The sequence below is a fragment of the Pyxicephalus adspersus genome, chromosome 8 (genome assembly GCF_032062135.1).
Source record: "Pyxicephalus adspersus chromosome 8, UCB_Pads_2.0, whole genome shotgun sequence".
In the NCBI taxonomy this organism is placed as follows: Eukaryota; Metazoa; Chordata; class Amphibia; order Anura; family Pyxicephalidae; genus Pyxicephalus; species Pyxicephalus adspersus.
In genome coordinates this window covers 9,015,094-9,036,034 of record NC_092865.1, presented here as the reverse complement: position 1 = coordinate 9,036,034, position 20,941 = coordinate 9,015,094, and the positions used below count along the sequence as shown (strand labels likewise).

Here is a 20,941-nt window from a genome sequence, read left to right as displayed (position 1 = left end):
CTTTCTTTGTTAAACCACGAGTAGAACAGAAAGTCCAGGAAAAATCAATAAGCCAATTAAAGTATATTCCCTCCTGCGCAAACAGTGCTAGGCTGTGGTCCAAAAGCCATGGTGGTGTCACGTTAAAAGCATTAGCACTATGTTTACTGTCAGGGGATTCGGGGAAAGAACAGGGACAGCTGTCACGATGGTTCATCAACTTTGTTCTTCGGTAGAATGATCATGATATTATAATATAAGTGACGGCACGGGACAACGGAGAAGAATCTGTTAATCAACACTAATATGAATGAGACTGATTGCAGGGACAATGGTTTGCTCATTATATAAGTACATCCTGAGGTCCTGGGAACAATAGAAGAGCTCAAAATATTTACAGATTGTCTGCGATCACTGAAACAGTCTAGGGCAATATGGAATATTACAGAATGTAAAATCAAATTGCAGTGATTGTACAAAAATTACACAGCTCTATGGACTTGCAACTATATGGGTCCTGCCAAACTAGTAGCCATCACTTGACTTTGAAGGGGGGAAGACTTAGATAGTACCAGTCTGATGTTACTTGGCTTTAACCCACCCTCAGTGAGCAAAGGTAAGTCCATCAGGAAAAGCCATTTTAAAGGGAAAAGCCATCATCCCATCACAGTTCAATGCAGTGATGCACAGGCACTAAATTTAAGCCCAATTTTGGTTAAAGTCAATTTACGTGTCTAGAAAGCTAAAATGTTTATTCAGGCAATTTGTTTAGGTCTGCATCCTATTGGGAGGACTACTCTTCACTTGGAGATGCAGAAGCAAGAAAAATAAAAATTCCACAATGAAATTTCCCCATCGGTGGACCGTCTCTATACAGTAAGTGCTTTGTTCCATGCACTATTTAACTAGCCAAGTATAGAATGTCTTGACCAATACAATTTCATTTTTTTTAGATCAGAATGAGTCTTAGGGTTGGTATTCTCATAGCTCAGTGCAAACCCTTGATTGCATTAATGTAACTTGTAGTTAGAACCTGAACGTATTGGAGTAAAAGAAAATGAATATTTTTAAAATAAGAATGAGTGATTAAAATATTTACCTTCATCACCGCGTGGCTGCTGGGGGAACATGTAGTTGGTTAATACCCTCTGCTTTGTGTCGGGATGAGCCTCCGTCTGTAGAGGGATGAGTGCTTTGGACTGAAACAAATAGATGAACACAAAGTCATTTGACATAAGGAAGTGAAAAGAACAATACAATAGTCAGCATTACATAATAAATAAATAATAAATATACATACATAAAAACAAATATTCAATATGTAAACATAAACAGATACAATCAGGGGCGGACATAGGATGGTGCGGAGTGTGCCACTGCAAAAGGGCCTTGACTCCCTCAATAAGGCCACATGGGCTTCAGGCCAGTTTGGCAAGGGGGCCCCAAATAATTTCTGCACTGGGACACATTGTTGGCTATGTCCACCACTGACAATAATATACATTAGGCTTTCACCCTCTACTGGGGCTTATTTTTAAAGCCTGCTCTATGATTAAGCCCTACTAGACACCAAAAAGCATGGTGGATTCTTTTTTTTTTTTGGAGTACATCTGCAAGGAGGGGATGGAGACCTCCAGCATTCATAGCCATGACAAGAGACTCAGGATCATAGAGCTTTATCATAAATCCCTGAGTAAAATTTACCCAAGAAATATCATCTCATTACCTGATTGTCAGAAAGCCACAGAGCAGCAAGTTCTTTAAGTTTCGTAAAGCTGAACGGCAAATTTTTTAACCTGGACAATAAACACAAAAAGGCCCAATTACACACACAGACACCATGTTAATTTACACATTCATGAGCTTAGCTTAATAAAAGCCAATTTAAGCTTTTTGCATGATTAGATTATGTAAAATGTAGCTGTGAATATTAATTATTACATACAAATAATTAACATATAATATAATAATTAATATTGGGGCCAAATCCTTTGCAAAATTGTTATTTTTTTTTGTAAAATATAGAAACTGGTTATCTGAATATCAGTCTGAAAGTGAGACCCGTAGCTTTAAATAGGCGCAGGGGCTGCATTACAGGGCACGCAGCAAAAGCCCAGGGGAGGTAAGGGTTAAGTATTTAGAATATGAGAAAGGGGGGGAGAGAGGGGTATGGGTTAAGCTCCAAGAGAGGTGGGAATTAATAAAGTTAAGTTCCTAAAAATAGGAGCGTCCGTATGGGAAGTGGGAGGTCTTTTTTTTTACGAAGGAATAGCTTCCCGTCCACCCTTTCCTGTTATATGTTGGTTGGATTAATGGGGGCTTGTTGGTGGCAGTTGGGGTCTGCAAAGGCAAGGGTCTGATGGTGAAAATAGTAATGTGGTGGTAAGGGGGATTCCCGGTGGTAGGGTCCACCTTTATATTTGTGTATGGTCAGTGGCCCCTGAGGGGGTGCTGGGTGGCTAGGGGCCTGTTTAGGACTAAATGGTGGCGTATAGGATGGTTGTGGTTCGGCCTTGCTTGATCAGACCTGCAGCCTGGTTGGGTGTTGGTATCACAGGTAATTTGTGATTAGGTTGTACTAATTAAGGGTACGGTTATCTGGTTATAAATGTGACTTAAGAAGGTTAAGGTCATTAATGTTATTTATTGAGGTTGTTTATGTAAGATGGTTGTGACGTTACATTACATGTTACTTATACATGTGTCACATGTTATTTATATATTTATATTTATAAAAGAAAGTTATTTATTTATGTTATGTTTAATAAATCGGCTGCTTTCCAGCCATTTGAAGTGCAAATTTGGTGTCGTGTGTTATTTGGGGAAGTGGTGTTGTGGGGGGATGTGGTTGGCAAGTGGGGGGGGGGGTTGGAGTTTAATGAAAGGTGGTAGGGTTGGGAAATTTTGAGCTGGGCAAAAGACTGGGTTGCCCTGGTCAAGAAAACGATAAATGCCCTTTTGGGCTTATTTAAATTAATGCATTAAAAGAGCATTTTTGCAATGCACCTGTCCTACGCATTTTGCATGTGGCGCATTGCAGTGCCATTTATTGAGAATGTATTCTACATTTGTACAATAGCAGCCACTGCAGCACAGTGCACTGCATCACACTTTAACTGCTGAGATATAGAAAGCCGTCATATGTGTTTTTAGATCCATTGCTGCTTCAATGAATGAAAAATAATGTGCAACATAATGCACATTGACACAACACTCTAGAAAGGTTTGAACTGGTCCTTATGTGAAAAAGACTTTTTCAATCTGTACACGCCATGTGCAAAACACACTTTCTTCAATATTTTTTAACCATGGCGCCTACTGGTGGTAAATTAACCACCCACATAGGGTTGGCTAAACTTTTGCCTACTTAGACAATTAAAATCAGACTTTCATCAGTACATTCAGTAAAAGACACACAGGTTTTGTGGGTTAATAAAATATTCCTGAAACCCCACGTTCAACTAAACTCTAGGCTGAGTTGGTTTGTTAAATGCTAATTGCATGAGCATAATTAGCGCACATGTGCAACGTATGCTCCAACTGATTGCCTCTTGTGCTGGATACCTGCCTAACAGATGATGCTCCACATCGAGAGTCTTCAAGGTGGCGACAATCTTATTTCTCTGCCACAAGTGGGTCGTGAGGATGTATCCATTATGATAAGATGAATGTAAGAGCCTCGGATCATGAAGCATTGTGAACGACAGAAAAGGCTTCTCACATCATGTGGCAGAAAAATGTGAATAGAAAAACGATCTTGGATGCTAATGAATCATACCATTAGTGATCAAATAAGTGTATTATTCAAGAGGTTCGATTTACATCTTTTAATTTGAAATTACATTTTTTTCTTTACATCAAAGTTGGGGTACTTAGGGTTCGTAACATAAACTCAATCGGGTAGGGTGGAAATGTTTCTTCTATGTGTTATGCAATGAATATGGGATTCAAATTGTCAAACAGAATGGGAAGAAGGGTGAAAAAGGTGGTGGTGATCCTGACCTTTGGGTCAAATTGAACAAATTGGCTTAATGGCTGGAAAGGATATATTTGGGGGGTTTATGGTTGGAAAATGGGTTTTTCATGATTTATTACATACATACACCTGTTTTTGACTAATGTTGGGTTTCAGGTGTGTTGCTTTACCTTTACAGAAGGGATCTAGTCTACCAACCTGATTTATGTACTGCTATGCATGTCCTATATTAAAAGACCGTTTCATTATATCCTGATGGAAAACGTGTTTTGTGATACCTGTTGTCACTTAAGTTTAATACTCTCAGTTTCGTCATCTGGCCGATCTCTTCAGGTAGAAACTCCAACTTATTCGATCGCAGTGACATCACGGTGACGTTTTTGCAGTTTCCAATCTGATAAAGGGAAAGAGATAAGCAATATTACTCAAGATGAACCCAACAACTCACCAATACATTTATTTTTTTAAAGGTTAATTAACTTGGGTATCTTTGTTGGGATTCTTTTGAATTAGATATCTTTTTTTGAACATCTGATTAACTGGGATATCTTCCAACGCTAAACCAGCATTATAATGAAGATATATCATTTAAAGTGTATGTCAGCCCTAACGTCTTTTAAAGTAATAAATAGGGAATGGCTGGACCTTTCGTGGTCTCTGATTGGGAAATGCTCTTCACTACCTGTTTCAGAAACAATAAAGGACATTTTAAAAAGAGTGCTACTTTTTTAGAGCTGCAGAGGGAGGAACAGGCTGAAAATGTGGGCTTGTCCAATGGTGGGCTTTAAATGGTAAGAATAGTTTTAGTATATATATTATATGCTGATCACCAGCCAGTGGCTTGCTTAAATTAATGAAGACTTTCTTCTAAATTCTTAGAAAAAAACTCTGCACAGCTATGCATGAGCAACACTTCAGAACACTTCTGGTGTTCTAAAGCGATGACCTACCTAGGTGTCCTACTTGGTTGGACCAGTAGCCATTATTTTCTATAGACTATGCTGATCAGACCATCCTACCTTTTGGAAAATACATTAGCTAGAACAATTTAAACTACATACGGCCAGAATTAGGTTATTTTGATCGTAACATTAGACATGGAAGAGAACAGGTAAAAGGAAGGTATGGGGGGGCATTGGAGGCATGTGATGGGAAGTACAGTTTGATAAGGTCTAATAGGGACGGTCACAGTTAGGTAGGGGTAGGACAATCTATCATGTGCATTCTATCATGTGCCATAATTGGGTTTTTTTGATCCTAACATTAGAAATGGAAGAGAACAGGTAAAAGGAAGGTATGGGGGGGCATTGGAGGCATGTGAGGGGAAGTACAGTTTGATAAGGTCTAATAGGGACGGTCACACTTAGGTAGGGGTAGGACAATCTATCATGTGCATTCCAAAGATGCCATATGCTTTTTTCTGCAAATGCCCTGACACACAGATCTGCATGAAGAATAGCTCAACGAATTGGGGAAATTATTGGAACACTGGTCTAATTCACTTGAATGGAAAGCCCAACTGGAGCATCTTAGTGTTTGTATTGTGGGGTTATAAAAAATACAATTGAGCTTTCTTGGACACTTATTGGTTAAGAAAGCCTAAGTGACTACCCCACCAATGCTTCCCACCGACTCACCTCCCGAGGCAGCTCAGTGAGAAAGTTTTCATCCACGGCCAACGTGCGTAGACTGTGCAGGTACCCGATGGTGGGAGGCAAGCTCTCCAGCTCATTACAACTGCAATCAAACTCTTCTAACAAAGATAAACTGAAATTTTACAAGAAGATTTATTGAGCAAATCCCAGGGTAAGGATAACATCTACTTCAATATATTTCACAAGGCAGAAACAGGACAGATGCTAAACAAACACAAACACCAGCAGCAATTCATCTTCTGGCAGTCAGTGAATGAGAGGTGATGGTCAGCACAGCAATGAGGACTGAATCATGGAATTTGGCGAAATCAGGTGATGGATGTAGTTATAACCAACAGGAGTCACAAAAAACCAACCTACCAACTTCAGGACATTTAGATTGCCAACCTGCAGTCATTTAGGGAATAAGAATATTCCCAAAGGAAAAGAATGGAGCCAAAAGAAGGGCCAGAAGACTAAGAGTAACAAATGGGTCTGTTATTTAGAATATTTTAACTTTTACAGTGTTAGCCCAGTCTATAGCTAAATATATCATCAGGATAATAAAAATAGGTGTCTGGGGAAAATAAAGTATTTCATACAACTTTGCAATACAAGCCCATTGTCCAATGTTTTATTGCTTCAATAACATTGCAGCTACTAACAAAATACCTTTTGATCTGCCACAACTCCAAGGAGCTGCTTACTTTCTGTTGAAGGCTGGAAACACAAACCGCCCTTGATTGACCACAGAACACTTCTCCTCTCTTTCTCTTTATAACATAACAGAGAATTGTCCTTATTCCAGCAAGGCAGATCTGACAACGCTGTATGGGAATTTAATGCAGAAGCAGTGTTGTCAGTCTGCAACAGGTATTGCTCTGTGCAATGCAGCATTTTTGACAATAGCTTGGGGAAATGAACATGCATTGCGTAGATGTACTGAATATGTTTGATTTATATATATATATATATATATATATATATATATACTTGCAGACCAATCACAGCAGAGATGTAATGAATATGTTTGATTTGTTCTAATAATGCCAATCACAACAGAGATGTGAGCAATTTGCAGTCAGTTACAGCAATAATGTAATGTAATATAATATAAATGTAAAATATTAAAAATATCATATAATAAAAAGTAAAGTAATAAAAAAGAAATAAATCATGCTGTTGAATGGCCGGATCTGACTTAGGCGTGTGCCAGTCTGAATATATGAAACTCAGTGCAGAAGACAAGCACTGACCATTGGGATATCAATCAGACAAGCTGGAATATCTGTTTGGCATTTCCAGTTCTATGATAAACCTGCAAAACTTGATGGGAGGCATACTAATCAACTCAACTTGCATTATTCTGTAAATGTTCACATAGGTTGAAAAGAAACTTGCAATATATCAAACCCTATACACGCAGGTAAATATATATTTTATCTGCCAAAGCATTTGTGATTTTGCCCAGCCTGTTATTTTACAAACAGACTACACTGCTGCTAAGTCATATGGTTTGGTCCAGGATCCACCCCTATCCTGTGATTGGAGCAGAGAACAATGATGTCATCACTGTGCACTCCCCTGCTTTAAATACTTTTAGTTATTTACTGACAGCCCTGTGCTAATTATTAAAGTTTTGACTGGTCTAGAATGCTTCTTTATCATCTTCCTGGAGTTCAGCGTTAAGGCTAACCAGTCAACACAACTGACCAATTATAGCTAATTAGGTCTCAACACATCTAGGGAGTTAGGTCAATCAGTACCCAATGACAGCATTAAAAACTGGATCAGAACCATTAGAACGGAACATCATCAATAGAAATCCCAATAAAACAAAATTGTGCAATCATCTCATTAATAATGCAATACATTTGACAGACTAGGAATTCCATACCCGTCGCCGTCACATAGCATATGGTGTCACGAGCTAGTCTGGAACTCATAGAAATTCTCCTCATAAACAGACTATCCGTGAAGATTACTTATTAAACTCCGTCAGATTGTACTGCGTCTGCCAGCATTCAAAATGAATAAGGAATATCAGGAGGTAAATCGAAGCATGCTTCAGTGAGTAACCTGCTGAGCTATTAATATGTCACTGTACACCCACATCTTTAGATTTATGAGACTGCACCATGATGGAAGAAAAGAAAGAGGCCCTGTAAGGCTGTGGATTTATCACATACGTATGCATCTTCATTATTTGCATTTCTGCAGTATTACTCGCCATTGCCCATTGCACAGATGCTGTTTTATACGAAAATAATACCATTTTAATGAGGCTGTGACCTGTTTTTGTTTACTGTGTCCCATGGTATGGGCATCCTACGCCATACTATTGATAACGTCTTTTTTTTAATAAAAAGCAACCATCTAAGGGCATTACAAACTATGAGAAAGGCTGCTATAACTATAATAACATGATTGCTATAGTCCTATAAATGTTAACATTTTCTGAATGGCCACCGGATGGTTCCCCTTAAAAAATGATCCAGGGATCTATCAAGCTTCAATTGAGCCCTCTTGAATCTTGAAATATTTCTACTCCTTAACCCATCATATTGGTGTCTATTCAGACCTTGTATTCGTGGTTTTCAAGGTTTTCCTTGTTTTTGTTCTCTGAGAAATAAATATGCATATTAGATGCTAAAGGTCCAAAAAAACAAATTTTCATGTACCTATTGGGCCTGATTTATCAAAGCTCTCCAAGACTGGAGAAGAAAAACTATCATAGGAGAACCTGGGTGGTCAAAAAAACCTGCTCCAGGATTGAAAACATTTGCCAAATATTAGCAAATGTAGGTAAGAGAATTTCAGGTTTGCTTGATCACCCAAGGTTCCTCCATGATAGTCTATTTTCTCCAGTCTTGGAGAGCTATGATAAATCAGGCTCATTGTGGAAATGCTTTCTTTCGCTTAGGTTAAAATGATCAAAATTAGACCAGTCCATACTTAGAGGTTCCAGAACAAAACTTTAGAAACTCTTTATGGCCAAAGGTTTGCAGATACCAGATTATATCAATGATACAAATTTGTTGGACATTCCAAAATCATGGCCATTAATTGGAGTCCTCTTTCCCTAATCCCTTTGTGGATATATACCACAATACTTAAAATAAGTTCAAGTTTTTGGAGTCTGTCTGTAAGAATTTGTGACCATTTAAAAGTCAGGTATTGATGTTGGAGAAGTAGAGAAGATCTGGCTTATAATAAACTTTTTAGTTAGTTTTAAAGGTATTCAGTAGGGTTGAAGTCAGGGTTGGGTATAAGCGACTCAAAAGGTCCTCCACACCAAACTCATTCAACCATGTCTTGGTGCAGAGGGTGCAGAGGTCATACTGGACCAGAAAAGGGCCCACAAGGTTGAAGGAGCATAAATGGTTTTAAAGAAATGACAACAGAGACTGTTGATCCAGGGAACATCTAATTCCCTCGTGGGATCAGGAAGGATTTTTTTCCCTTTCAAAGCAAATTTAATTTTTTAAGGTTTTTGCCTTCCTCTGAATCAACTATGTCTATGAACTATGAACTTGGCAGACTTGACGTCTATTTTCAACCTGACTATAGAACTATATATATCCTTAACTGGAAACATCTAAGCTCAATAATTTGCAGGGGTGTCCAGATACCTCTGGTTATAAAGTGTACCTTCTGCATGCCCCAATGGGCAGATTGGCTCCACCTAAGGCTACGTACACACGTGCAATAATTATTGTTAGAAAACAAACGATTAACGACAGATCAACGATTATGCACTAATATTTTGAACGATTGTCATGTGCACGATTCTGTACATGCTGTAACAATTCATATATAATTCACCAAGAATGTACACACACTAGATATGATTGTTTGAACGATTGAACAATGCAGGAAGTGACATGTAAAGGAGAAAGTGTACCACAGGACAATCCACGATCACTGAACTGTTCACTGTACACACAATAGATAGCGAACGATCATCACCCAATCAGATCCGCTGGGATGGTCGTTCGTTTCCAGTGACATTCCTCGTTCATTGGCCAGTCGTTGCACACTTTTTTTGGTAACGTTTATCGGAAGAACGGTCATTAGTTGTTCGTTTCCAATGATAATTATTGCACGTGTGTGCGTAGCGTAGCCACAGAAGTATGTGACTGTATATTAATTTTAGGAATATAAAAAGGGTACTTCCAATCTTCAGTGTGTGCAATGTATACTTGGCTGGCCCATTGACTTCGCCTGAAGCCTGAAGATCTAGATCAGGGGTGTCAAACTCAAATGCACACTGGGACAAAAAAAACTTAGACAAAGTCATGGGCCAACTTTAAAATTTATTGAAAAAATTGAAGAAGTTTTTCATTCTCTTTAGATATAAAACCTTTTCATATGAAAACAAAAAGAGTTTTGCTTCATGGGTTGCTTCATTCATGGCTTGCTTCATTCAAGGGTTTTGCTTTCTTTTATGAAAATCCAACCATTCAAGTCCATGCTTGAAGCAGCAAGGAAAACGGCTGAGGGGGAGTGCTGGAAACGCCAGACGTGGCCAATGCGAGGCTGGAACTCCATCTTCTTTGTAACAGCGCCGCTACTAAAATTTCTGGCATTACTTGCATTTATACAACAGTCCAAATGCCTGGCCACGCATAGGCAGAGAGCCTGCTGGTCAATGGACGTGAGTGATGCCGGGAATTGTAGTAGCAGTGCTATTTCAATGCAGTGACGGGCCAGCTGCAGTTCATATTTAGGATTCCTTTGGAGTTTGACACCCCTGACTTAGACCATAGGTACCTAATCTGTGGGTCTTTGGCAAAAGTTGTGTATGAGTGAGAGGAAAGATTTGTAAAGAGACTATAACGATAAAGATGTCTAGAAGTCTCAGACGGCTAGTAGTCCCTGAAACTCTTCTGCAGCATAACATATGGTAAATATTACACATGACCAATTGTTGCAATTGGGGGTGCAAATGCCCCTAAAGGTTGAACATCACTGATGTACCTAGAAGTACCCTTACAGGAGAGAAGGGAATATGTATTTCACCTCTGAGCATTTAGCTATTACATTTAGCTGGATATGAAACTTCAAATCATGTTTTTTGCATATGTTTTTTAAAATGTGTATAGATTTTGATTTCTGGAAGTGGACAACCCTACCCTATACTCTAATGCTTTTGTCATCATCCATGGTTAACAAAATGCAACAATTTGCTTTAAAAATATAATATAATGCATTTATAAAGCAAATAAACAGAAAACACATCCCATTGCAAATATATTTAGTAGAAAGTAGAATAATGCTTGGCAATCTACGTCTACGTTTGTATCTTCCCAAAATAACTCAATAGATGGTTGTAATGCGACAACAAGCCAAAAGATCGCCATGAGCCGACAATGACTCATTAGTACCAGACAGAGTTCTGCCTACGTTGTGTACGGTTTGCAAAACACCTGAGGCCAAAAACAAAAAAAGAAAAAGAAAGTGTATGTAAAGACAAACCTTTCTTAGAGTATGGGATAGTTAAGATCCTGAGGCTAATAAAAAATATATATTGTAATAAACATTTTTGAGCTTAGAGCAGGGGCAGCCATCGCAGTGCAGGATGTGCAGCTGCACAAGGGTCCCCAGACAGTCATCAGCCAGCAGGGGCCCCTGCAGCAACTCGCAAGGAGAGAGAGAGAGAGACGGGGGGGCTCACTAGTCAATTTTGAAAATGGATCGCTGTTGTTTTTGTCTGCCACCAGCCCAAAGTATAGCATTAACAAGACTCAAAGAATTTTGTGGAATTGGAGAGAGTGCAGAGAAAGTCAACTAAACTAATAAAAGTAATGGAGGAGCCCAGCTATGAGGAGAGATTAGCTGAACTGAATCTATTCTCCCTTGGGAAGAGACGTATAAGGGGGGATATGATCACCCTGTATAAATATATAAATGGTCCATATAGAGAACTCTCTTCCTAATTATTCACTTTGAGATCATTACAAAGAACAAGAGGGCAGTCTTTACTTAAAGAAGTTTAAGCTCTGGATAAGGAAGGGATTCTTCACTGTAAGGTCTGTGAAAATGTGGAATCGGCTCCCTCAGGAAGTAGTTTTGGCAAGTTCTATAGATTGTTATAGGAGAAAGTTGGATGATTTCTAGAAGCATAGAATATAACTGGGGATTAACGTTTAAAAGAAATGACACCAGAAACTGCTGATTCAGGGAACATCCGATTGACTTGAGGGATTACAGATTTTTTCCTCCGTTGGAGTATGCTTTATAGGGCTTTTTTGCCTTCCTCTGGATCAGCATAAATGGAATTTTCTGGTTTATAGCATTTTTATTTCCCAAGTGGTTGAACTCAATGGAGGTGCATGTGCATGCAAAGTTTTTGGGTTTTGATAATTGATAATTTCATTTAGGCTAAAGCTGAACTCCAGGCACAAAGCCATTTGGATGATCCAGAAGTGGTCCACCTCCCATATCTACTAAAGATGTGTCCCTTCGGAGCCCCAGACTTCAAGTTTTGAATGGCAAGGAAAAGAGAGATTGATGGGATGTCAGGTTCAGATTCAAATATCTTTGAAGTGCAGCTCACATACAGTACAGTATAAACATGACGATTTTCTACACCAAGAAGAATCCACCCCTGGAGAGACCCTTTAATACAGGAACAGAGGGATAAGCCACTTCTAGTAAGTGACCTTGTGCCTAGAGTTCAACCTCAATTGAATCACATGTATAATATTAAAAACTATAAAAAAGACCACAATTCCATTTTAATTTATAATTCTTCATATCCTACTCCTACAGAAGCTGAAATCACAAAAACCAAACTGGAAAGAAAAAAATTCAGATTTGCTATGACAGTAATTGAAATATATTCACACTTTATCTAGCGTGCAACAACCTCAATCAATAAGTTAGTAAGATCAATGCAGATTCCATATGAGCACTGACACACTGATATAATAAACTCATAAACAGTAATAAAAAATAAATATATGGAAACAGTATATCTGTGCAAAAATGTATATTCACATTTCGAACTTCAATATGAATTTACCGTAAATCAATTCCCCAACTTTACATAAACAGCACAATAAGAGGAGGTTTAAGTCAGACTGACAGCGCCGAATGTCTCCAGTCTGCTTTTACAGCATAATCCGATGTTTATTGTGAATTTCCAGCATCGTATGCGAAGGGGAATAAAAGGACGCGTTTTGGTGACAATGATTCCTGCCGTGGCGAGATGTATGGAGGAGGGCATTGTGTGAGAAGCATTCTTTTCTACTTTACAACATATCAAAACACAAACTGCTTTGGGTATCCGGGAGAGACTTTGATTTTTGAACAGGTCCGTCTCTTTGTGTGCGGCTTTTATCTCCCGTGTGTGGTCAGGGGGTCTGGGAACTGAATCTCTGATTCAATCAACAGAAAACATTTTCAGCAGCAGCATCTTCTATAGCTGAACTTTTCTTCCCCAGAGAAATAAAGGATGGTGGATGATGAAAAGGAAAATGGACAAAGGGGCCACTCCATTAATGGTGCACCGCAGGCAAAGAGCTAAATACACCGATGGAAATCATATTTATTACTTGATTTGTAATACTTTCTATGTCTTCCTGAGATTTACATGCATGCTCTGGCAGGGAACGAGACCTGATTTTTCTCTGCTGGAGCTTAGAGGCTTTGACCCCCCCCCCCCCCAGGCTGTGATTGGCCAGTGAAAAGTAAGCAGAAGACTGATTAACTCACCTCTCTATCACTATGCTCTCTTATCCTATCAGCATTATCACATGAAATTGGTAGTACATTTGATTGGTTCCTTAGGCTGCTCTCTTCAAGTCCAGGCTCTTCTGTACACCGATATAGGCTAATACCATGTTAAACTCAGGTGCTTGCACTGCTCACTTTTTAAAAATATTTCACAAATTTGATTTCACAAACAAGATGATTTCTAAAAAAAACTCAATTTTGTATTTAGCTTTTTGTCTGGTTAGACATTTTCTCACAGTACACTTACTCCAGAATTAAAAAAAAAAAGCCAATACATAGGAACATTCAGCTGGAAAAGATGAACTCCGGGAACAACGAACACATTAATAGCTACAAAGGAATTATTCCATGTTCTGTGCACCAAATGCCTTTACAAGCTTAGATATAACCTTGCAAATGTAGCTGTGACATCATTATGCTGTACATAATCTGTGCAGAGAATCGGGATGTGGGAGGGGCCTAGCAGCTCCACCTACTACATTAGGGTTGTAGATAACTACAGGGGGCGGATACAAGACCAGTCACCCTACACAAAGAGAGAGCAACAGAGACTAGTCTGTATCACAGGAAGGAACAATTTGGCACTTGATCTGGAGGGAAAACACAGACTCACATAAGAATACACACGACTTTCCAAACAATATCTACGTATCCTGGAGTCAAGCTATAACATGTATGCAAAGCCCAAACCTTTTTTAAAGCTTTGGATGAAACATAAAAAGAATATAAACTCTTTCAGGTTTTTTTTTTTTTAACTAGTGTTTGTGTCTCTGCTGTATAGATAAACGGTCACTATTGGTCCTGGGGACTCCTGTCACTAGTTTAGGACATGATGGGAATTGCAAAATTGTCACCAGAACAGAAAAAGAGAAGAAAAGCTCTATTGGGGACACCTGCTCTGCTGGTGAAGTTACCTTGCTTCAAAGAGTTCTCCTATTACTTCCTGTTGTGTCTCTGGGACAAAGGTTACAGGGAAATCTTCCTAATGGAAAGCGCATAAAAGTTGTAAAATGCGTACTCTCTCCAAAACTAAAAAAAAGTTTGGGCTTTGCATTACACATATATTGTTTATAAGATACTCACTTTCCAAGTGTATTTGGTAGTGCTACAAGTTGATTGTCATCTATTTTCAGAGTCGTAAGTTTTTTCAGAAGACCTGGAAAAGCACAAAGGGAGAGCTGGTTAGCTTGAAGTGTTCTACAAATGTATAATTGGGACTAATGAAGGCCTAGTGCCACATCCAATAGCATCAAGGAGGCAAAACATATAGATAACCATTACTGTGGACTGGAGCGCTCTTCCATAGATAAGATTACAACTGGGACATTCTACTCTCATCACCTTTCTTTCCTGAAGAAGCATATCTTGTGAAACGCGTTGAAAGCTATATGAGACCCCCAATGTACACCATGCAGGTCCAATGGTGTTGGTATATGCACTATTGTTTTTTATACTTAAGCAAATGATGGAATGATTGAATTTATGAAGATGTTTGTGAACCTTATTGACCTAAGTTGCCCTAAAAGGAAACCCTAGCAAACTCCAGATCAGGCATGGGAAAACTACGGCCCCCGGGCCATATACGGCCCATTAGGCTTTTTTATCGGGCTTCGTTGAAGTAGATCCCCAGTCAACAGCTCTGGCCGGTGCCCCCCCCGAGCAGGGTCAGGAGAAGGACCCTGCTGGCAGCATGGCGGAGGGGATGCCCAAATCTCCTCTCTTCCTGCAGCCAGCATGATTCATTATCTCATCGTCCATCCTGGGATGAGGCTTGCTGTCTTCTGCCCCCCGGTAGCGCCATGACCCCCATGTATATTCATAGCACTGCATCATCCCCCGGCAAGCTCAGCCTGCTCATCTCCACGGGGCTGCAGCAAGCTCCAGGCCGGCTTGGTGTCCACTCACTCTGCTAGACTCCTCCCTAATCCCCAGGTCCGTTATGTCCCGCCCCCTCCCTGGGTAAGTGCCGAGACTGTATGCGAGCAATGTGCGCCCTTATGGCAACTCAGGGGCGCCCCTACTGGTCGTGTACTGCACAGCTACGAGCAGAACCAGCAATCCTCATAATATTACTATTACGGTACATATCGATCTATCTACTTTTATTGTATGGCAAAACTTATATTGTTTAATTTTCTTTATCATTTTTCACAGATTTTTAAAGCAGAACTAAATTGAAAATAAAAAACCTCACTCACCTACTTGTCCATAGATCCCTGGATCCCACCAGAGATGTCTTCGCTAGGGGGCCACACCGGCCAGAGCCGCGGACCATGGCCAACCCGCCCACTCTCCCATTGTAGGCTCAGATCTGCTATGGGAGAGTGGGCGGGGTTATGCTATCATGACGTCACGTTCAGTGACAACCGTCTCGGCACTCCATCCATCTAATCCAGGCCCGGCCCCTCTGCTAAATTTTAGAACCCATTATGGCCCCTGAGTCAAAGCGTTTGCCCACCCCTGCTCTAGATGATCCCTAGAGTTCCACAGAACCCTGGTGGAGAAAAACTAAGTTACAGACAAGCAGATGATTCTGTAAAGCTTAAAGAAGGGTAACAATAGGTCAAATAACTTATTCTTACCTAAAGAGTCAGGCAAGTGCTGCAGGAGATTGGAGGACAGTAATAAGTCTTCGATGGACTCACATCCAGACACTTCCATCTCTATAGTCTCGATCCGATTCTTGGACATGTCCAGGTAGATGAGGTGTTTCAATTTTCCTATAGACTTGTTACAGACAGACAACCTTTTTAGCTAGGCACGTGTGCAGATTAACAATATTTGTCTCTGCCATAATAGTAATTGCCATCTATAATAGGGTAACTGTAACTATGTAGGTGAATTTACAACACTTTTTTTGTATGCTTCACTTGTAACAACAGTTCCATTTTAAAGTATAACTCCTCCTTTGTTAAGAAAAGAATAATCTCTGGGTGATCTATGCATAAACCAAATAATTTTACCAAACTTTGTGGCAGATTCCTACCTGTTACTCTTCTGCCTGTTTTTATCATGTCTCTTCCCATCTGACTCCTAAATGAGAATACCTGATTCAACTATTATTATTATTATTATTATTATTAATATTATTACTAGTGCACTTCCCATGCTCTAATGAGGAAAGCTGCAGTGTCTGCATCCCTTTGAAAAGTAGGAAGTTTCTCAACAAATCAAAAATGAAATTCGTATTGCAGCGTGTGCTGTCAGATAACCCTACCCTGTATTATTTTCCTGTCTGAATACAAGGGTGCTAAAATTTGACCATTTTGCTTTTAATTTTTTGACAGATTTTAGAAGGTTACAGCAAGGAGGAGGGGAGGGTGGATAGGCACCTTCATGTGCATTAGGATGGGTAATTAGGAAGGTAAATTTGTTAAATTTGGTGAATGAGAGAAAGAAAGAAAGAAAGAAAGAAAGAAAGAAAGAAAGAAAGAAAGAAAGAAAGAAAGAGAGAGAGAGAAAGAAAGAGAGAGAAAGAAAGAGAGAGAGAGAGAAAGAGAGAGAGAAAGAGAGAGAGAGAGAAAGAGAGAGAGAAAGAGAGAGAGAAAGAAAGAGAGAGAGAGAGAGAAAGAAAGAGAGAAGGAAAGCGAGGAAGAGAGAAAGAAAGAAAGAAAGAAAGAAAGAAAGAAAGAGAGAGAGAGAGAGAGAAAGAAAGAGAAAGAAAGAGAGAAAGAGAGAAGGAAAGCGAGAAAGCGAGAAAGAAAGAAAGAGAGACAGAGAGAAAGAGAGAAAGAGAGAAAGAAAGAAAGAAAGAAAGGTGCTCAAAATTTGACCAGTATCATTGTGTAAATCCACAAGCAGAAAATGATAATGTACAGAATGCCTCCAGGCTGCCATTTTGCATATACATTTTTGACAGATTTTAGAAGGTTACAGTAAGGAGGAGGGGGGTGGATAGGCACCTTTTTGTGCATTAGGATGGGTAATTAGGAAGGTAACTTTGTTAAATTTGGTGAATAAGAGAGAAAGAGATAGAGAGAGAGAAAGAGAGAAATAAATAGGGAAAGAGGGAGAGAAAGAGAAAAAGAAAGAAAGAAAGAAAAAACGAGAGAGAGAAAGAGAGAAAGAAAAGAAAGAAAGAAAGAAAGAAAGAAAGAAAGAAAGAAAGAAAGAAAGAAAGAAAGAAAGAAAGAAAGAAAGAAAGAAAGAAAGAAAGAAAAAGGAGAGAAAGGTAACCAAACAGATAGAGAACAGATAGATAGATAGATAGATAGATAGATAGATAGATAGATAGATAGATAGATAGAGATGTATACATATGAAAATAAAACCAATGTATAAATCATGGAGATCCTTGCTACACTAGATCTGCCTTTCATATACTTCAAAAGACAATCTCTGCTTTCTGACCCTGACTACATGTTCAAAGTTGAAGCTGCTTTCTAGTGCCTGTCTGCTTGTTTGAAGCAGAAAATGATGGTTCATTCACAGAGCAGACAAGCCATAATGACACCGGGAGAGAGAGCTTCTAATAACTGTGAACCTTCCCTTTTCACCAAGAGCCATTTCACTTCCACAATGTAAAAATTAGGTCAAAAAGTTAATCCGCGGGCCCACTGAAGATGCAGCAGAAGATTACTCTGTGTCAGCTGCTTACAGAGCCGGGTTTGTCCTGAGCTGGCCAAGCAGGGATTTTGTATTTATATTGTAGACACGGATTTTAAACAAAATATTGAGTGGCAAATCTGTGTAGCGTGGAAAAGTAAAGCGCGGTGTAAAATGATTACCCCAGGCAGCTTCTGGAGTGAGTTATTGTCGATCCACAGTTCCTTCAGATGCTGTATCTGCTCCACACCCTCCGGCTGAAAGAGATGACAAAGCTTGCTTATTTCATCCGTTATTACAGCACCGTCTAATAAACACATCACACACTTGCCTGCCCCGCAGTAGCAACCAGATCTGTTTATTCACTGAGCGTGCGTTGGGAAATGAACGCAATATGGAATGTTGGAAGAACGGCTCCACTGAGCGCAGTTTATGTCTGTAGTGGCCTCATAATATAAACCGACTATCATTTTGAATCTGCAAAACTTTCTGTGATGGAAGAATAACTTTTATAGGTTTCTTGTACCTATAATTGTCAGCCGCATGTGAAAAATATTACAAAGATTGAACAGAACCGGTTTAGATGTATGGTAGCTGTTAAAGATGAATACAGGGCTAGTATTCTTTATCCTTGTTCACCATCAATAAATCACTGACCTTTAAGTAATATGTGTATATCTGATGTCTCAGCACCTGAGGGCCCCTTTAAGGCTAAATGATACTTTACAAATAAAAAATTGGAAGCAGGTAGGTGATTGCATAAGGAGCCGGCAATATCTCTTCTACAATATAACAGACTTACCTGCCTGTTTGCAATCTTTTCTATAATGTACACAAAGCTGTGCAGCTGCCGGTATGAATGAGCTCCTGTGTATGTGTTACCTTATTTCAGCCTGGCCAATCAAAATGGTCAAAGATCCAGGAAAAGGACCGGGTGAAAATGAGTGAGAAAAGGTGAGTATATTTAAAAAAAAAATGGCCAGGTAAGTTTATTTCATTGCAGAAAGGACATCGCCTATCCCCTCTTCATCAGGGCTGGGCAACAGTGTAACAGCAATTGCCCTACCTGCTACTGTAGAAGATCATTTTACCCTGCCATAATTGTCTGGGAATACCCTATATCAGCGTTTCTCAACCTTTTCAAAATAGAGGAACGCATGAAAAAACTTTCAGGTCTTAGGGATCTCCTGCTATAATTACTATATCCACAGATCAAAGGAATTTAGTGTAGTGGTCAGTGGGAAGAATTCCTCTTACATTGCTGGTCATTGGGAAGAATGTCACCCTTACAGATAACCAAAAGCTCATTGGTGTCACTTAGTCTGACCTGAGAGGTGCAAACTGCCCCCAGCAACCTCTGGAGGAACCCTGGTTGGAAATCAATGCTCTATATTCATCAATCCAACATAACATTAATAAAGCCTTTACAAAGTGGGAACAGGTTTGCTGTTACTCAAAGTGACTTACAAATAAATCATTTTCCATACTTTACAAATAAGTCCCTGGCACATACTTTTTTTGCACATCAATCTATGGTTCAAGAAAGTCCTACAGCTTGGTAAAAAAAAGTCAGACATTGTGTGCAGAAGCCTTAAAAATAAACCTAAATTCCTCTCTTAGTCCCCATTCACATTATCTGATGCTTTCCTCCTTCATCAGTTTGTTCTCATATATGTCAACTTATAGCTGCCGCACTTCAGAAAGCTGGCTAGAAAAATCTCCTTTGGACCAGCAGCATGATAACAAGCAGGACAGAAGATCCAGTACCCCACAAATCTCCTGGACCTCAGGGGACCTTAGATGGACCGATATGAATATAAGTATCTGGCTAACATTATCATAAAACCACTCATATGTGACTTATTTTAATATTAAAATGTACAAGGTTTGCAACATAATCAGCTTGTAGCGCCTATCAACAGCAACGTTACCATTAGAAAGAAATTGTTCTAATAAGCTTCTGCCATGTGCACACATTGGTCTCCTTACCAGCTCGCTGAATTCATTATTGCCCAGGTCAAGTCTCTCCAGTTGGGTTAGCTTGCTCATTGACCTGTAATGACGGAGATATTTTATGTTACTTCTAAACAGGGATGTTTACACTTTATAAGCACAGAATGAGATAGTGTAAATGACTTATAAACTTGAATGTAAACCCCAACAAACCATCTTGCCCATACAGCCCGTAATAAAAACAGATAATAAAATACTCTAATACTCATTTGAGCTAAAATAATTTATGTATGAGTTAGAAACATATATGGATAGTCCCCCTATTTTATGCCAGATGATTTGGCTAACCCCTAGAAGAGTAGAAATAAAAACTGCTTTGAACTTCAGTTTAAGGATAGGTGCAAGAAGGCAGGGTATTTTATTGAAGGTTCTATACAAGGTTCAAAGGCGAAACGCGCCAGTATCTGAGATTCTTGTTCCAAGATGAGGTCCACATTATCCATATATAAGTGCCTTTTTGTTTAATAAAAATGTAACCTTGTTTAAAACTGCACCTTGTATAGAACCTTAAATAAAAACCTAATTTTTCTATGAAACCCGTCTTCTCAAACCTCGAACAGGAGTTTAAAACTGTTTATATGATAATATATAATATTACTTATTTTGCAGTCGCTGGCCATGTCACCCCTGCTTGTTCTGACACCACAGCATAGACCCAGAAGTCTCAATTGTAAAAAGTGTATCTAAACCCCCAAAAATGTAATATTTAGCAGCTGCATTTGTTTTAGCATCCGTTTGCCTTTCTCACACTGATGTAATGAAATATGTGTTACTCATGTTGTATATTTTATCATCAGTCCTCTTTGATGAGGACTGATGGTGATTCTGGCAATACTCTTCCTGTCCTAGGGTGACAACACGTACCCATTGTACTATATAAAAGAAGTAGCAGAATTGTCACCCTAGAGCTGACCATGCATTCTACAATCTATGCATGTGCATTCATCTCCTGGAACTGCCATCATACACTGAGCACATGTGCAGCGAACAAACAGATGGGTATGTATGCTTTATTGCAAAAGAGATGGGTTGTCTGTCCCTTTCTGCAAAAAAG

The 20,941-nt window shown here is 39.3% G+C and overlaps 1 protein-coding gene across 5 annotated transcripts in view; it reads right to left on the bottom strand.

Moving 5' to 3' along the window:
* The window catches only part of LRRC7 (leucine rich repeat containing 7), a 220,312-nt gene that overhangs the window by 59,330 nt on the left and 140,041 nt on the right, over positions 1 to 20,941 (bottom strand). For all 5 annotated transcript variants that reach the window (XM_072419460.1, XM_072419463.1, XM_072419459.1 and 2 more), the window contains 8 exons: positions 19,864 to 19,927; positions 18,057 to 18,131; positions 15,912 to 16,056; positions 14,413 to 14,485; positions 5,593 to 5,722; positions 4,234 to 4,349; positions 1,706 to 1,775; positions 1,079 to 1,178 (listed from right to left, as the gene is read on the bottom strand). In XM_072419460.1, the coding sequence (XP_072275561.1) occupies positions 1,079 to 1,178; positions 1,706 to 1,775; positions 4,234 to 4,349; positions 5,593 to 5,722; positions 14,413 to 14,485; positions 15,912 to 16,056; positions 18,057 to 18,131; positions 19,864 to 19,927 (773 nt within the window). The remainder of the gene's footprint in view (positions 1 to 1,078; positions 1,179 to 1,705; positions 1,776 to 4,233; positions 4,350 to 5,592; positions 5,723 to 14,412; positions 14,486 to 15,911; positions 16,057 to 18,056; positions 18,132 to 19,863; positions 19,928 to 20,941) is intronic.